Here is an 18,409-nt window from a genome sequence, read left to right on the forward strand (position 1 = left end):
AATGTTTAAATATGCATCCCTCTCTTTGTTTATAGAATGTTAAGAGAGATCATGAGATAATTGTCTTGCCATCCTATAGCATTAATGCAATAGTTAATAGAAATAGCAGCAATGTTATGTCTCCATATTTCATTCGAGTTAAGTTAAATACTGCCATCTACTGCTGGCAGCTGGCGTGAACATACACTGGTGGCATTTGATTTGAATTTTCCGTATTGACACAGTGGCATTATTTGTGTTATTTAGATTATGTTAAGAAAGAAGACAAGTGAGGTGGAATATCTCCAGAAGCAAGTGAGATGTCTACAGAATGAAGTGCAGGCCCTTACCAAGGTATCGTTGATTCCACATCACTTTTACTCAGCATACAATAAAAGACAGGATCATGTTAAAACTAGTTTCCACAAGGACACACTTTGCCCAGTTTCAGTATCAGACTTTGTCTGATACCCCCTTGATCAAGATTAAAACATTACGTAATCAGAATCAGAATACGTCAATATTATTTTTTATAGATATATTGTTGTACCCAATATATTTTTTGTTGACCTTTTTTTTTTTTTAATTATTGCAAACGACTATAAACTAAAAATAGACCATAGATAATCACTAAACATAATATCACAAAATAAATATATGTACTGTATATATTTTATATTTTGGTCCCTGTTCCTCTCCCAGTGAACCTCAGGCTCCTTCAGGGACCGCTTTACTAACATCTGGCACATAGTTATCTAATAAGTCTCAGTTGAAAACCACCATCTTGACGTTAAAATGCCTGAAACCCTTTTTGGAGGTTCAAGGTTTGGAACAAACAAGTGAATGAGGCAGTGCTCAACGGATCCCAACGGATGACTGCACAAATATTTGCATGTCCTTAAAGGGCTCTCTCCCTCAGGAACGAAGAACCCATTCTAAGGGACTGAGGAAACAGTGTTTACAAAACTCTCTCCATCATTTATCCTCAAAGTATGGTCACTACTATTATCATGCATAGCATGAATGGTATGAGTTTAGTTGCTGTTATAATATATATAAAAAAACACGTAAAACACCGAGAGGTGATCTGTGCTACAATGTCAGAACACCATGTCTGAACAGCAATAAGCTGGACTCTTTTTCTCTCTCTCTCTCTCTCTCTCTCTCTCTCTTAATCAGCCCTTGTGGCTGTGTAAACTGGGCCACCTTGTGGTCTATCATAATGAAACAGAATTTGGTTTGTGTTTACAAAGAGGGGGTAATTTTTTGATTTGCATAATTAAATCCTCTACATTAACATATGTAGCCACCAGAGGTCAGTGTTTTCCCTGCTCTTCTGTGACTGCATGCGATGCTCTGACCCCAACTGCAGGAGAATGAGGGAGCCTAATGGACCGCGACATGGAGGGCTACGTTGAACTGAGTAAGATGAAGAGCCACAGCCAATAAGAGATGTGCTCCATCAAAGAACACCCGAGACTGGCCAATACTACGCTTCAGGAGGGGGACAAGAGGCCGCTGATTGGTGGGAACAACTAGTCCCTGGCCCTTTAAGAGTGACATCAATACTATGCAGAGAAGGGAAGGAAGTGTGATGCAGTGTTACCGTTACTATTGGCCGACATGGACTCAGAATCATGTGTACCATTGCATTTGGAAAATCAGTTTTGTTACGAGTGTTTCTGTAAAGATGTAAAAAACAAACAGTTATACCAAAAGATGAGGTACTTTTTACTCTGTTTATTGAGTTGCAAGACACACCGACATGCAGACAGGAGTGAGGACTAATAGACAGATCGCCTTTGTAGTCTCACATGATTATGATATGACACAACTTCAAATGATATTAATGTAAACGATCTGAAAGAGAGGAGGACGGGAGCTCTGCGATAGGGAAGGCATCCCGACACCACCGTGCTTGTCGATTCCAGCGAAATCTACTGTTCCCTCTTTATTGCAACTGGCACACTTTCCCACCACCGATCCGAAGCACCCTGTGGAACACAAGTCATAATAACCAAAGGTTAATTTCTGGACGGTCGTATGCAAGTGTGCTTTTTGTTTTTGTCAACATTTGAAATGAGGTGGTAGACTTTACATTTTAAGAGGCTGAGTGATCAGTCATCATCATCATCATCCTCCGGGACGAAGATGTCATGCTCCTCCAAAAGAGCTGCAAAGTTCTTGCTGATCAGCGTTCCGACGTAGAGGAAGGGCACCACCACGATGGTCATCCGGATGAGACCAAAGGATGTCTGGACAACACGGAGGAATAGGGTGGGGGAGAGAGAAAGGTACACATTGGGCATCTTGGGAGACAATGTGTGCACCAGGTTCTACAAGGAACAGGGCTGGGAGAGGATACCGTTTGGCTGGTGATGTTAATCCTGGGGCCTTGGCAGGCAATGCAACATGTTTTTATACACACTAGATTTACATGCATAGTGAAGCTTTCAAATGCATAATAAAAATATATTTGGCCTTAACGCATAGTAGCACTGTCGACCTGCAACTGTTATTGATTGGGGGTAGAGAGCATTTAACTTGCAGGCCCTGCTCCACAATGAAGGCACACAATTCATAAAAAGAACAAGTTGGTGCCATCCATTATAATAAATGCCATTCAGCTCTACAAAGTCCTCATATATGATCGTTGGCGTAAGTAGAGAACGTTTGTTAGGGAATAAAAGCTCAGTAATACTAAACACTGATCACATAAAAATAATTAAGCAAAGGACATAAGGCCCCAATATGGCCCTCTCCTTGGCTTAAATAAGTAAGCCAAGGACAATAAGCCCCAAATATGGGGCTGTCTCGAAGTGCTCTAAAACCCTACAGTCTCAATGATCGTCCACGGTTGTATTCAGCCGTTGCTTCCATTTCCGGGGCTACCTCTGGCCGATGTTGACGGCTTTTCCGGATCTTTCTACTCCAAATATATCATTGTTATTGGAACACGGTTTTTATATCAGGCGAAATACTGACAGCACTTTAGGGCAGACTGAAACTACTGCCACTGACCAGAGGCGTATTAGGGTGAAATCCCCATCGATTAATTTGCTCAGCTGAACGGTCCGGGACGTATTTGATAAAGGTGGTGTCAACATTCCCTGAGTCACGCCTACACAGTCAGAACCACCTATATTCAGAGTTTTACAGCCCGATGGCATCCTTAAATACCTACTTTATTCGGTTTCGGTAGGATGGCACCAGACGCGGTTGAAACGACGGTTCGACACGGAACCGCCTTAGAAAGGTTTGATGTTTGGGAGCATTTCTCACGGCCCAGTAATCCAATATGTTTTTTGGCAAGTTGCCGTGAGAAACGCAGTACCGCCGTCGCCATTTTCCCCGAGTGTATAGGGGGGCGGGACGATGGACCTGGAGATATATTTGGGGGGGGGGTTGCTTCAGGGCGGTGCTTGACCTTGACATTTTTTAAATAAATGGATTATGTAGGCACCAAAGATAATATCAATATCATAATTATATATTGTCATTCTCAGTCGGTTCATTTATGCATTATAAGATTGTGTGCATAATTCATAACGCCAAAGTCGATGAGGTCGATGACGTCGGCTGCCAATCACCCAAGCATCCACAGCGCGCGAGAGAACTGCAGCACTTCCTCAAGGCGGAGAGCGCGTGACGCGGCGGCTGCGCGCAACGAAAGAGGAAGTCGAGAGGAGAGGGAGGACGTTGGACAAACTTTACTTCTAGCTGAATGCTAGAACTGCAATTCAATACTATGATAATCCTGTTACAGACAACTGATGATTCGTCATTTGTTGAATAAAAGGTCTAGCAGCTGGCTTACAAAACACTATTCCGTATTTTGCCACCGCTTTCTTATTTCGACCCGCTCTAGTTCAGACGAAGAGGAAGGCAGCAATCCAGTGGTTTCGAAATAGCGTTGCCTAAACCTGGCTCGACCAACGTGGTTCCCTTCACGTTCTTTAGCCGTGAACAACTTTTTGTTGTACTGGAATAAACAGTAAATTATTACTGTACATAGTAAGCGTGTTTGAAAAATAACTTGGAGTCCTGTGTTAAAAAAGTTGTCCGTGGTGGTCCACGAGCCACATTCGAGGCCTAGGTGAAGGCTGCGTGTGTGACCGTCGGCGTGCATCGGCTTACCATCAACACCGATTAAACATGTCGGCCCAGGCACAAATGCGAGCGATGCTTGACCAGCTCATGGGGACGGGGAGAGACGGTGAGTTTGATTGACGATGCGCTTGTTACGTGGAGCTATGTGGAGCTAGCGGCGGGATATGCCTGTTAGCTTCCATGCTAACGTCAGCCAGATGCTGCAATTGAGTCATGCTTTGCATTTGTAGCGTTAGCTTCCCTGTTTGCACGATAGCCTGGCTGTGGGCTACCTGTTGGGTTCGAGTAGACCTGAAGTTAACTGTGTCAACGAGATATATAAATCGTATTATGGATTCTGTTCTGTTGTATTGAGGAGCCAGTTGGATATTAACGTGTGTGTTGATCGGGTCTCTCGACACCAGTTTATCTTGGATACTCGATCCTAACAGATTCCTGTGTTAAACGAGTTTCAATTCAAATTCGGAATCTCTCAATAGTGTCTTTTGAGAGCACTCTGAGGCGTCAGTGTTCAATGTTATAAGGGGTTTTCATTTTGATCTTGTGTTTTATAGGAGACTCCATGCGGCAGAGAATCAAATTTTCAGATGAGAGGGTCTGCAAGAGTCACCTTCTGGATTCATGTCCCCACGACATTCTGTCAGGCACTGTGAGTACTTGGCCCAAAGTGTTGCACTATTTAAAGATATATAATATGTATTGCAATCTTTCAATATATGTAACATGCCTGAGATGTGTGTATAAATAAATGCCAGTTAAACTTAGTATCCAGATAAAACCAAGATGTTTCCTTCTTAATTGGAAGTCTAACTCTTATTTTAACAGTTCTAATGGCTTGCATTGTTATTCATTTTGTGTCATTATCTTTATTTCGGGGTTATACCTCGCTACTTGTTCATGTTATTGTTATCAATGTTTAATTGTTTCCAGTCTTGCAAGATTTCAATTCATGGGCCTTATAAACACTCCACTCTGTTGGCTTTTGTGGGGAATAATAACATGATCAGCTTGTAATAGTCTGCCCTGATATGATTTTGACCTCAGAGGATGGACCTGGGCGAGTGTGTGAAGGTCCATGACCTGGCCCTTCGAGCTGACTTTGAGATTGCGTCCAAGCAGCAGGAGTACTTCTTTGAGCTGGATGTAAGTTCTGCTGCTGTCGTCAAAACATGTAGCCAATGTTTAGAGAGTACGTTTTGCTGTACCAGAGTCGGGCATCTGTAAAGGATATATCTGAAAATGTCAGTGTTGCTTTCCTGCTGGGCTAAAGTATACATTTCTGAGACCGATGATGAATAATTGTCAGGTGAGATTATATGCGTTTTAAGAGTGGATACATAAGTGTCTTTTATAACACTGTTGTATTCATCTGACATAGTGTGGTAGAGGTAAAGGCCAGTTTTTCCACCCCTATGGTATTCTAACCACTCTGAACTCTGCTGTGTTGTCAACAACACAACTACAATAACCGCGCCAGTAGCGCAATACATGTAGCTACCTTTTATAAGGTATTGCTACATAGCTAGGGTTAGCATAAACAGCGGTTTGATTAATTCGAGAAACGCAACAAGTTCAGCTTCAAACGTAATTCTGTAACTTGCCATGTACTGTCTCCAGCCCTGGAAAGCAACAACAATGTTTACTCTTGTCTTGCTTGTATTGCTGTCATTTCTTTCTTTACCCTGATCGACAGGAGGTGTGAAGGAATAGAAAGAAAACGATAGACTGATATTCCGTGAGACTACAATGGATTACATTACACACTTTGATAAGACTAACTTTGATAAACAGATTTAAGTATGGATTTTTGAACACTATTTCAAGCGTTCAATTTGTCTAGGTAGTTGTGGTCAAACTCGGGGTTTAATTTAATAACTAGTGCAGTGCCCATTCTAAAATGCCTATTGGCGACGTGATTGCGCTCACGGCCAACACCCTCTCACCACCAACCCTCCCTCCCTCCCCAGGCCGCCGAGCATCTCCAGTCCTTCATCGCCGACTGCGACCGCAGGACCGAGTTGGCCAAGAAGAGGCTGGCCGAGACCCAGGACGAGATCAGCGCCGAAGTGGCTGCCAAGGTGACCCTTCAGTCCACACGTCACAGCCTCAGGGTCTATTTCGCAACCCCTTGCGGGGGGGCCCAATAGCCGGGGTCCTCGCTGAAAGATGACCCCAGGTGCAATGTTCCAGAGGGCTGTTGGATGCACTTCACCCTCATGGTAGGGCGGTGACTATGAAGTTGGCGTCGGTTCACTCATTGATGCCAATTCTGGTTTTCGTTACACATGAAACGGGAGACTGAATGTTCCTGCTTCGAGCAGGCAAGATCACACTAACGCTCACTGGAGAAATTAGGTTAAAAGACAATGCGCTCGGTTGAGAGTTACCTTGGTGAAGCTAGCAATGGTTAGCAATGGGATTTGGGATTTTTCAACCAGGACCCTATTTTCCTACAAGGCTCAGTGTTTATAAATAAATATATCTCTAAAAATAAATAAATAAATAATACTGGAGGTAGTGGGTTGGGAATGTATTGAGAATAGGGACATTTCCTGCCACAAAGATAATTTAGAGCGAGACCTCTCCTTGAGCGAGATGGTTAGAAACTATTAACACACCAAAAAAAAAATTCTTTCAGTCACCAATCGAATCTGAGGGCCATAGCCTGTGAAACGTAAACCATTTTACACAGATTAACACGGTAACAAGTGAGAAATTGCTGCCCTAGTTCTTTTTCAAATCGTTGTCAATGTGACCTTTTCTGCTTTTCAGTGGTATATTTGGTTGGCGAGTTCTTTTTGGGCATACTTTAGAAGTTTTCAGTGAAGGCCCCGTCATACTTTTTTTTTTAAATCATTAAAGACCAGGTTTAAATGCAGAATCACAGAATAAATTCATCAAGGAAACGTATTCCCAGGGTATTTTATCGTACGAGTCCTTGTAATGAACTTCTCCTGTGTGTCCGGGCTGGGTCAAGTCCTGGGTCTATATTCTTTGCACATCAGACCTGGGTTTTAACGGGTGGTTCCCGTCTCTCTGGGGCTTCAGGCGGAGCGCGTCCACGAGCTGAACGAGGAGATCGGGAAGCTGCTGGCCCGGGCGGAGCAGCTGGGTGGGGAGGGCAACGTGGACGAGGCCCAGCAGGTCCTGGAGAAGGTGGAGAAGACCCGCGCCCTGAAGAAAGAGGCTGAGGTTAGTGCAACATTTGTAAATGCACGTACCCCTTGAGTGTGGAGGGGGTTGCTAAAAGGCTGGCAGAAAATCGATAACTGCTATAGCATGATCCGGAACATTTGTTCTGGAAACGTATTCATGCATTAGTCTGTTTCAGATGCACTCCATGCTTGCTGTGCCCTGGTTAACAGTGGGATGTTGTCTTGCAGGATGTATACAGAAACTCCATGCCGGCCTCCAGCTTCCAGCAGCAGAAGTTGAGGGTGTGCGAGGTGTGCTCCGCCTACTTGGGTCTCCATGACAACGATCGCCGCTTGGCCGACCATTTTGGGGGCAAACTTCACCTGGGTTTCATTGAGATTCGCGAAAAGCTTGACAGGCTGAGGGTAAGAACCATTTAATACTGACTTGCAGTGCAAAGTGATGCAGGCTCAATGTAAGACCAGATAAAGTACTTAATGTTGTCATTTGTTTACAATGTTTATTCAGTTTGTACTTGCTGTTCTGCAGCTAATGTCCCAGAAAATAATACTATAATTTGTGGGTTTCAGAAAGCGGTGGTCGAGAAACAGGAGAGGATGAGGATGAGACGGCGGGAGGAGCGAGACCGCGAGGAGGAGAAGGAGCGAGAGGGCGAGCTGGAGCGGGAACGAGAGCGAGAGAGCGAGCGGGAGCGCGAGAGGGAACACCAGCGCGAGAGAGAGCGAGAATGGGAGCAGGGCCGAAGGAGGTGAGGGCCACGTGGCGGTTCTCCGTTGACAAACACTTCCACTTCCCTCCATGCGACTTTAATAATCCCGGCATGTTCTTTTCCCTTAGGTCAAGGTCTCGGAGTGGAGAGCGATACAGGTACTTCCCCTTTTAATATGGCGACACATTAGTGCCATAATTCACTTATGTGATAAAAGATGCATTCGGGCGTATTATATTATTCCACACGCGTAGATATTAACTGCGAGCGCGCAAATGATCTCTGCGCGCAAAAAACAGCCTCTCGCACGCGCAGATTACCTCAGCTCGCGCAAAACAGCCTCTCGCGCGCGCAAATTACCTCAGCGAGCGCAAAACCTCTCGCGAAAGATGTTTTTACGCTCTCGCTCGAATTTAATTTTGGCACTATGGGGGAGGGAACCAAGGCAGGGCGGGCTTTCCTATGATTGGCCGTTTCTGAAGCGCGATATTTGATTGACAGCCCTCCTCACATTCAATTCTGAATTGTACAGTAAATGGCTGAAACGATAGTTACTTATTGTAACTAGATTCTATGAGTATAGGCGCAGCCTTTAAAGGCTATCGCTATTGGGTTATCCCTAGGCGTGAGCCGTAGCACTGAAAAATGTGTAATCCCCGACCACCAACAGCGTGGGCCTCAATTACGTCCGCGTGCGGCGTGCCTCAACAAAGTCCGCATTTCGCAGATATAGTCGGGCGCCGGCGGACGTTCTGCTCCCAATAAACAGCTTTTCTTCAGCTATTTAAAGGACAATGAGGCCGACACTTAAAAGGCTGCGCCTATACTCATAGAATCTGGAGTTACAATACGTAACTATCTTTTCAGCCATTTACTGTACAATTCAGAATTGAATGAGGAGGGCTGTCAATCAAATATCGCGCTTCAGAAACGGCCAATCATAGGAAAGCCCGCCCTGCCTTGGTTCCCTCCCCCATAGTGCCAAAATTAAATTCGAGCGAGAGCGTAAAAACATCTTTCGCGAGAGGTTTTGCGCTCGCTGAGGTAATTTGCGCGCGCGAGAGGCTGTTTTGCGCGAGCTGAGGTAATCTGCGCGTGCGAGAGGCTGTTTTTTGCGCGCAGAGATCATTTGCGCGCTCGCAGTTAATATCTACGCGTGTGGAATAATATAATACGCCCGAATGCATCTTTTATCACATTAGTGAATTATGGCACTAATGTGTCGCCATATTTTAACACAAGACTACAGCTGTCATCCCCATCCGCGGCGAAGCTCGCCGTCACAATAAGGCCTTGTGCTGTGTTCCAATATCCATACATCCATGAGTACACTTAAACGTAGTACACTATCCGCACTCACTCAAGTGTGCTAATTTTCAGATGTCAGTGTTGTTCCAAATCGAATACTCCGTGGAGCACTAACCGGAAATTACGATCGCAACTGCCGCTGCGGCTCCTCCCCTGTAAAAAACATCCCACTTTGAACGTTGAACTCTTTACGCCTAGCGGCTACAAAAAGCTACAAAAGCTATAAAAACGACAAAATGAGTCTATTAATGCAGGTTATGTGGAAAATGCACCAACTTTGGCTCAGCCTGGCTCCGGCCTTTTCCGCTACGTAGCTAAAATGGCTGCCGTTGAGTACGAAAAGTGTCGATCAACACTTTGCAGTTTGACCGTTTTGAGTACACCATCTGGGTCCTTTCAGTACACTTATTTTCGCCCGATCCGAATTGGAACGCCCTACGTTCTCAAGCTAAGGCTAATAAGTATGGATATTGGAGCACATCACTGGTCTTTTAGCTTTTTCCCAGGTCCGTTCTATCATTTGGTTCTGACGCCGTTCTCTGCCTCAGGGACGGAGGCGGGTCGTCCTCACACCGCTCCCGACGCCACCGCTCCTCCCGCTCCAGAGAGGAGGGTGGTGAGAGGGGGGGAGCCGAGAGGGGAGGAGGAGGAGGAGGAGGAGGCGGCGGCGAGCGGGGCGGCGGCGGCAGTGAGCGGGGCGGCGGCGGCGGCGGCGGCAGTGAGAGGGGCGGCGGCAGTGAGCGGGAGAGGAAACACCGACACAAGGAGAGGCACCGCTCTCGCTCGCACTCCCACAGGAGCAAGAGGAAGAGGTGAGAGCGCCCAGCCATGACTCGTGTGTCTTCACGATAACCCATTTCCCCCCGTGGTCCAGGGCAGGGCTTGTATTCATGAGGCTACGACTCAAGGGGTGCCATGGTAAGATTCATATGGGGACCATCAAGCATGCATGGATCGTGGACACAGGGCTCTGAAGGCGTAGAGCAGGGGTACTCAAGTAGAAATGATGAGGGGCCACAATTTTTTTTTTCAGTGACTCAAGGGGCCGGTCGGTATACGTGTGACTGAGGCCGATATATGCTCTGTTTTAGACGTAACGCGTAAGCACGTAAGATACATAACCCCCCCTTGCGCGATAAAATATCCCGCCTTACGTGCTTAAGTGCGTCGGCCAAAATTCCTGACTATGCGACTAAAACACTACGCAGCTCGCAAAGACTGTGATTGGCCAGCTAACCACATCCTTTCAGGAGTCTCACATTTCCGGTTTTACAGCATAATAGCGCCATTTTTAAAAGGCTGTGACAGAAGCGAATGAAGAATTTTGAAGAAGGAGAAGAAGAAAACACAAGAACGTATTATGATAATTATAAATATAAACAAGCCAGCGATTTCCAGTTCCACGCCCACAGATTCGTTCGTTGCTCCCCCTGTTCTGGCGGAGAATCCCCTTGCAACACGCGCAATCCTTAAGGAACCTTAAAGGAACCGTAAATCAAAACTTGTCTAAAACAAGTCCCTTGTGTAAATTACGTGCTTACGTCTCTGCGTCGAAAACGACCCTAAATCGGCCTTGACTGCTGCTGAGATGGACTGTCTGCCTCGAGTTTGGGAGGGCTGGAGCGGTCTGTGGGCTGGAGTGCTATCTGTTTATCGTTGCAACCCCCAGCCTCGTATTGAGATCGCGGCGCGCGGTTTCAAAATAAGAGCGCCCAGCACGATTTTTTTTTTTTTTTTTTTTTTTTTTTTTTTTTAATAATTAAAAAAACTTTTCAAAACAGCTCAAGGGCCATTAATAGACACCCCGCGGGCCACAAAAGGCCCGCGGGCCGCTACTTGAGTATGACTGGCGTAGAGCATTGTAGATGTGCTGGGGACATGGTTCCCTCATGGGATATCTTAGTGCTACGGTGCATGTCTTCAGTGAACTGATCGCGTGCCCCACCCCCCCAGGTCCTCAGTGGACGCAGCGCCCCAGCCCGAGGCGGAGCGCTCCCTGTCCCAGGAGCAGCGCTGGGACACGGAGGGAGGGGGAGCCAGCGTGAAGCAGGAGCAGCGGCCGGAGTACGGGGAGTGGGAGGAGAAGGGAGAGGACAGGTCGTACTCCCCGGACATGGTCAGAGAGAAGGAGAAGGAGCGGGAGCGATCGCTGTCCTACGAGAGGGACCACCGCTCCAGCTCCGAGGAGAGGGAGTCCGGAGAAATATGAGCGGCAGGAAAACCTTGGAAGTTGTTTGGATGTATTATTTAGTTAAATGCAGCAGGTAATCTTTGGGGCTATGTCGGTTAGTGAGTGAGTGGTTGAGTGAGTGTGTGTGTGTGTGTGTGTGGGGGGGGGGGGGGGGGGGTATGGTTGGGTGGGTTTGAGATGCATGTGTGCCTGTCAGCGCTTGGTGTCTTGTTTAAAAGAAATAAAATTAAAAAAAAACAAACAAAGGGACATGGAAATTAATTGATCAGGGTCAGGCGGGGGTCGTTTCATGGTAATGAAAGAACAGCTAGTCCATTTGAGGTCATATGCGGGGACCTTGTATGTTAAACCTTTACTTTTGAATTGGGGCCAGCGGGAGGATACCAAAACGGCAAGACAACTGCTGAAAAAGAAAACTACCATTTAATTTGTTTTAAGATTTTTTTGAAAAAGGGGGATGTGGGGGGGGGGGGGCCTTGATCATGCCTGTGTGAGGACGGAGAAATTCATCTGTAGTCTCTTTTTATTTTACGTTAGCAACTAGTTTTTTTGTATCTTGTCTATGTTGTCAATACTGTTTTTCCTTCCTGTAAAATTGATGTTTTATGTAGCTATCGATTTATTTACAGAAATTATAGGTAGACTCATTGATGTTATGCATTTCCTTGAACCTTCAAGCCCATCCTGAACTGATTCGATTTGGAAATGACCAAAGGTACCGGATGTGGTCGTTTTCTGTCATTTGCCTTAAAACAATTACACATTTTAAACCGAGTCGGCCATGCATACAAGCAAACTGCAAGACATACATGAGACCATCCTTAATTCAAACTGCAGTGAAAAGTTTATATTTTGACAATAAACAAGCTTTTCATATCCAAGGTATCCTAAATGTCTTTCCGGTTGGTAGGGGGACATGTACATTTATATAGTTTGGCGTGGTACATGCATTTAAGGTATTGCAATGTGATTTCAGGCCCTGTGAACAGATGCCATTTGTAATCTGTGAAAAATTTGGCTGTATGGGGGATTTGTACTTTGCTGTGCCATCTACTATAAAGTCAATAAACTTTCTCCATACACTGAAACGTCTTTGTCAAAGGGTCATTTTTCCAAATGATTCACTTACAAGTAGGTCGTGTTACAGCACATGCTGAACCACTAATGAACTATAGGGGGCATGATACAACTTTTCAATGAAAAGTAGACGTACGTAAAGCAACGTAAATGTGTGACGTCAGACGCACGTTTGTAAAATAAGCGGGCAGTGCCGTGCACCGGGAATGTGAACTCTGAAGCTGATTTTATTAATATAACCTAGCGTTTCAGCGGTTAAATATTATGTCGGTACTGAGGCCACTAAGTAAATTACCCGACATAAATGCAGCGAGTGTCCTGGTAAGTTTAACACAGCTTACCTTAAGCCAGTGGAGAGGGGAAGAGGCAATACTGGAGGAGTTTTGTTGATGTTTGTGTTTTTTATAGCTGGTGGAGAATGAAGAGGACTTCCAGCAGAAATTGGCAGGCGTAATGGTGAAGGAAAAATCCGTTATGGTCAAAGTGTAAGTAAAAGTTGAGGCTCATTGTATCATGTTTACACTCGGCATGTAACGAGTTAACTTGACTTTACAAATAACATACACGGACGGCTCACAAAGAAAAGTATGACATTTCTGTCTAAATCCGTTTACGTTCGGCGCGAAGGATGATCTCGGCCTGCTGTCTTTGTTTTTGATGTCTCCATCAGGAGGCTGGCTAAGAGCCTGCCACTGCCCGCCAAAAACGAGCAAAACCGTCCGAGGATAGACCTGGTCGTCTTCCTCATCAACCTCATGTCAGAGCTCAGGTCAGTGTGAGGCCTCTGGGATCATCTTCAATGATTAGGGTTTGTCTGTCTGACCCTTATATTATGTATTAAAATAACGATGTACATATTCCGTGTTTAGGTTTAGCCTACATTTACGTATTGATGGACAACTGCACATCTCAAAGTGCAGTTTAAATAAACCTATTTGGCTGCATGGATTTAACAGTTAGCTACTGTACATTTTACATATTTACATGTGTTGAAGATGTTATTTTTAAGGCTATAATTAAGCTTTCGCTCTCATTCTTTACATATCTGTTCTGTTCTTAGTTTGCAGTCGGCTGAAGCCTCTCTGAAGCACTTGGGCCAAGGCTATTTTCTGGGGAAGGTTTGCTTCATGGTCACGAACGGTATGAAAATAGGTTGAACCCCAAACCTCAAACAACCTAATCCCTTATCTACTGCTCAATTGTTATTCAGTGTTCTGTTATATGAGCAATTAAGCTTTCACAAAATACAGTTTTATCTAGGTTGCTCTCAATGTATACATTTTTCCAACAGCTTATCAGCACAAATCTACATTTATAGAAATAAACCAAAAATTATATCACCATTAGATTTCCCCTAGATTTTGAGAATGTTTAAAGATGCACACAGACCTGTCTTTGTCAAGGCTAACTCGTTTCTTGTTCTGTTTTTTCCGGTTCTGGGTGTCATGGCCCATTTGGTGCAGCGCGTCACGCAGCCTTACCGGCAGAGCGCATGGTGGCCGTCAGGAAGCTGGCGTCGGGTCTCCGCTGTCCTCTTCTGTATGCAGAAGATCAGGTGAGCGGACTGGCCTAGTGAACCAGATCATTTGCTTTTCCTTTGGCACTACCATGGCAGGTTGGCCATTGTGGGCTGGCCCTCAATCTGGCCCTCTCTCCCAATCCGAAGGAGAGCAACACTGTCTTTTATTATTTAAAAAGGCCTTATATGGAAAGCTCCCTATGTTCCTATCTTCACTGCTAAATTTCACCAATAAATCATATCAAACTCGCTTTCAGTCACGTCATTCCACGCAACAATAGCAACTCAGGAAAGATTGCTTTTAACTTTTATGCTCCTGCCCGATTGAATAGACTTCAGGACCAAAACTGGAGCGATTGGTCTCAATTGAGAAGTTCAAGGGGATGATTGAAGTCGCATTAAATAAAGATTGCTCGTCTTTTAAGTATCTTTCTTATTTGTCCCATTGTACTATTTATATCCACGTTGCAGGGTATTTTGTTTTAATCACACTTTTTTGAATGTGTGCCTACTGAGTTTAGCTGAGGTAGGTCAACTAGACGAGAGCACTACTAATGCTTGACTCTTTTGTTCGAGGATGTTGGAAACAGAAAAGACACCACTGTGTGATGTTCGGACAGTGACCTCTTTTAACCTCATCCCAGACACCAGATGGCGTCACCAACGCGGCAGAGAGGCTGCTGGTGATCCTCAGGGTGGCGGCAGGGTGCGTTCCCATGACGACAGCGCTGTTCCTGTCCAATCTGACCAGCTGCATCGTCCCCACGGAGGAGGAGGAGCAGCAGAACTTGGATTTCGACGCCTGAACCCACCCTCCATCTTCAGGTTTAGCTTTGCTTTATATACATTTACATTTTAAAGTTGTGGCTGACAATGTTTCAAGTTAATACAATTAGGTTTGGAATCTTCTTGGTTTTGTCGTTTGCTAAATTTGATTAATAGTGTTTGACTCAACTACTGCTTGCTTTAACACACAACTGACTGGGAGGGTGAAGAGTTACTGGTCGCTTCATCTTCACAGGACAAAAAGAAGAGGGCTCTAAGGTAGAAAGGCTAAATGTAATTTAAAAACAGGTTTGTATTCTCATGATTCCCATGTATTTTCCTTCTGTGAACTCACTGAACCTGTTGAGGTGGGTCAACAATGAAAATCAATTATTTCAAATACAAAAACTGCTCCAAATATAAAACCAATGTATAGGGTTAGGGCACCAAAGAGAGGAAGAGGGCGAGAGCAATCAAGGCTAAATATGCTGGCGCCCAATACCGCTGTTGCTCCGTGTGTGCAGTCACGTCTGCATGCAGACACGACCAGAGTGACCTAATAATAGGTGTGCTATCGTTGTCTCTTCAGCATCAGGCCTCCACTCAAGGCTGCTGAGGAGGTCCGAGCACCACTTCTCATTGGGATTCAGGACGGCTCCATAGGTCTCCTGCCAACATACTCTGTGTGTGTGTGTGTGTGTGTGTGTGTGTGTGTGTGTGTGTGTGTGTGTGTGTGTGTGTGTGTCGGGTCAACAATACACAATTACACCTCAAAATGTAGACATTAAAAGTCGTCTTATTGAACATGAGATTGACATCACAGGGTTTGTTTTTACACAAAATAAAAGCACCATGACTTGTTAATCCACTGAACTGCTAGCTCAAAGGTCACCTTGTCATGCAGGAGATAATCTTATGGTGATAATATTGAAGAGTAGCAGGTGTTTGTAATTATTATGTATTATGGTACTACAGTATTTTAATTAGTCCAACTTTTTCTTGATGGCGAGATGCTGCAGAGGGTCACGTATGTATCATCTGGTGTGAGATGAAGTATGTAGTAGACTGTTTGGAGCTACAGCAATGACCTTCATAATTCTTTTGAATGTGAATCAGTTTTGATAATCTGCCAGTTGTTGAGGCAGTAGCAGTGGCAATGCTAAAAGGTTATGGATGGTGCGAGGTGACTAATGAATCAATACGTTTGGAAGGGGAGAATGTCAGTATGCTTTAACAGTCAAGCCCAATCGTGATATGATTGGTGGCATGGTAGAATATGAAACTGATATGTATTAAAAAAATATAATAGGGGGAACACTATTACCCCGAGCCAAGGCTCAACGTGGCCTGGGATATTAAGCAACCGAATCAAGCGTAAATGAAACTGGAAACTCAAACTTTTAGTAGCCAACTATGGCTAGTTTTGAATTTCAAATCAAATACTTATACAAAATAAGCCAGTATACAAATATGTACATGCTTGACTGATTATTGTTTGATTGGACCATTTACATTTCCGTTTAAGAGGAAGAGGCTAAAATATTTAGTAAAACCACACAAATCACAGTAAACTGAATCTTTTTATTACTAGAATTGTGATGCCTGTGAAGGAAAACTACGATAAACAGTGTTTAATTAGCATACTTTTATTAAAAATTGGGGGACCGAAGCAGGACCAGGGTGGATCACTGGTGAAGTGATTACCCGGAGAATCCCAGCTCTTTGTAGGTGGCATCAATGTCGGCAATGACCGCAGACATCACTTTCCTCAGAGCTTCCTGCCCGGCAGCATCAAGCCCCGCCTTCTCCGCCATATGCTTTGCAATGACCTCTGTGATCAACTGCAACCAGAAACACGGCATAAACATCCTTTCATTGTCATTATCGTAAACAGGAAAGAAATAAGACCTTTCATGCTCAAATGAGAGGATTTGAGTATACTCAAATGTGAAAGACACATGGCTGAACAAGAAACAGGCCCAATTCTCACATTTCTCTCAAGATTTAGAAGTTGTAGTCTAGATTGACTAGTTTTTTTTTTGTGCATTACATACTAATTAGTTCAACAGTCACTCCAATACACACACTACAAAACACACATGTATGAACACAACGCAAGCACCTTGAAGTTGTTGATGGGGATCTTGTGGACGTTGGCGTGGCTGGTGGCCAGGGGTTTGAGCAGAGCCGCGTGGTCGCCCCTGGTCTTCAGCAGCTCCCCCAGCTTCTTCAGGACCGTCGCCCCATGGGATGCGACCGCCACACTGGCTGCCAGCTCCCCTACGCCTGCGAGCTTGGGGAACAGCTTCTGGGTGTCCGGGTGCTCTGTGAATAAACTGGGAAGAGCGGGAACAGGAATAGGCCTTTGAGTGACGGAGATGAATGGGGTGACCTTCTGGAGAACACAGAGAAACAAGAGAGCACAGCACTAAAGGCAGTTGTCTTCATTTGTTTTTCTAGTCACTTTGTCTTTATTACCTGATTATTACCATATTGGTACACATGCTTACCGGGTCAAAACCAGCCCGCCGTGTGTGTTGTAGTCGGCTTCCACTGGACCCCAGCATCTCAGAACCAAGTCATAGTCAGCCATGATCTATACAGCCATTTGATGTAAAAGCATGAATGTATGTATATGTTACTTTATATTGTGCATATGCATGGATTTCTATCAACTCTTTGAGCCTATCAGATTTGATAGAGGATTTTTTTATCCCCCCACTGTAACATAGGCTTGTCCTAGATAAAAATAAAACGAAAATAAATTGAATACATACCAAAAAACAGCTTCTTGTGTGACTTTGCAGAACTCCGAAATCAATTATCAACTCCCTCACTGTGAACTGATATTTATACCTGTCTATGACGGGGACACACACACGTACACACAAACACACACCCACACCCACACCCACACAATCAAGTGCCCTCAGCCCTCATCAGATCAGTTGATTCGTACGCAGCTAATTTTAGGTTATCCCATTCTATAACATTGTCCTGTCCTGACGTTTGAGTGCAACACTTTAATGGAATTTAATCAATCTTTGTTTAGGCTTACCTTTATGCTTTATTCTTAGACTTGTATGACTCTTAGGCCTCACTTCATTTTCAAATAATTAATTAATTTTATAGCTACTATTTTCATTTCAAGGAAATTTGGAAATGTTTACTCTGCTGTTCGTGCCACAGTATTTCACCTATCTGGATGTTGTTAATTTTTTGAGAAATCAGTTTAAAACAAAGCCTCTAACTTTAAATTATAAAGTTTGTTGTCTTATTTTCTCAAAGGCGCTATGCAAACTGAGTTAGCCTACTATCAGAAAGAGATGTTTATTTGCATTCTAGGCAACAAACTCTAGGTTTATATAGAGCTGTCGGTATTGAATTCTAAATACTGTACATTCTTTATAGAGCTCAACATACTCCTGCCTTTGATATCTATCTATCCATCCATCCATCCATCCATCCATCCATCCATCCATCCATCCATCCATCCATCCATCTATCTATCTATCTATATAGGCTATATGGTTGCTGTCTTGATGGGGGAAAACCGGTTGTAGTGGGCAACGCCAACTGGATTTGAATCGGAGTC

The 18,409-nt window shown here is 44.5% G+C and overlaps 4 protein-coding genes across 5 annotated transcripts; 2 read left to right on the forward strand and 2 right to left on the reverse strand.

The window, feature by feature from the left end:
- Positions 1–1,675: 1,675 nt before the first annotated feature.
- smdt1b (single-pass membrane protein with aspartate-rich tail 1b) lies at positions 1,676–3,334 on the reverse strand. The gene is made up of 3 exons (XM_056585631.1): positions 3,164–3,334; positions 2,078–2,234; positions 1,676–1,973 (listed from the first exon to the last, which is right to left on the reverse strand). Exons 1-2 carry the CDS (start codon positions 3,323–3,325, stop codon positions 2,097–2,099), a joined length of 300 nt encoding a protein of 99 aa, XP_056441606.1. The 5' UTR covers positions 3,326–3,334; the 3' UTR covers positions 1,676–1,973; positions 2,078–2,096.
- A 283-nt stretch (positions 3,335–3,617) lies between these two features.
- Positions 3,618–11,586, forward strand: zgc:158803 (LUC7 domain-containing protein). Its single transcript, XM_056586783.1, has 11 exons — positions 3,618–4,195; positions 4,644–4,738; positions 5,134–5,232; positions 6,057–6,167; positions 7,138–7,281; positions 7,473–7,649; positions 7,815–7,993; positions 8,083–8,112; positions 9,811–9,886; positions 9,995–10,074; positions 11,216–11,586. The coding sequence occupies exons 1-11, from the start codon at positions 4,135–4,137 to the stop codon at positions 11,469–11,471; spliced, it is 1,308 nt and encodes a 435-aa protein (XP_056442758.1). The 5' UTR covers positions 3,618–4,134; the 3' UTR covers positions 11,472–11,586.
- Positions 11,587–12,701: 1,115 nt separating this feature from the next.
- pane1 (proliferation associated nuclear element) lies at positions 12,702–17,421 on the forward strand. The gene is made up of 7 exons (XM_056586057.1): positions 12,702–12,851; positions 12,939–13,015; positions 13,201–13,299; positions 13,591–13,670; positions 13,994–14,085; positions 14,694–14,874; positions 15,404–17,421. The coding sequence occupies exons 1-6, from the start codon at positions 12,795–12,797 to the stop codon at positions 14,853–14,855; spliced, it is 567 nt and encodes a 188-aa protein (XP_056442032.1). The 5' UTR covers positions 12,702–12,794; the 3' UTR covers positions 14,856–14,874; positions 15,404–17,421.
- Positions 16,380–17,701, reverse strand: mb (myoglobin). Of its 2 annotated transcripts, XM_056586059.1 has the most exons (4): positions 17,592–17,701; positions 17,325–17,410; positions 16,937–17,150; positions 16,381–16,655 (listed from the first exon to the last, which is right to left on the reverse strand). In XM_056586059.1, exons 2-4 carry the CDS (start codon positions 17,405–17,407, stop codon positions 16,515–16,517), a joined length of 438 nt encoding a protein of 145 aa, XP_056442034.1. In that variant the 5' UTR covers positions 17,408–17,410; positions 17,592–17,701; the 3' UTR covers positions 16,381–16,514. The 2 variants fall into 2 exon arrangements, with proteins under 2 accessions (XP_056442033.1, XP_056442034.1); XM_056586058.1 differs by lacking the exon at positions 17,592–17,701 and having other exon boundaries at positions 16,380–16,655; positions 17,325–17,429.
- Between the last annotated feature and the right edge of the window lie 708 nt (positions 17,702–18,409).

This window comes from Gadus chalcogrammus, chromosome 3, assembly GCF_026213295.1.
Source record: "Gadus chalcogrammus isolate NIFS_2021 chromosome 3, NIFS_Gcha_1.0, whole genome shotgun sequence".
Classification (NCBI taxonomy): domain Eukaryota; kingdom Metazoa; phylum Chordata; class Actinopteri; order Gadiformes; family Gadidae; genus Gadus; species Gadus chalcogrammus.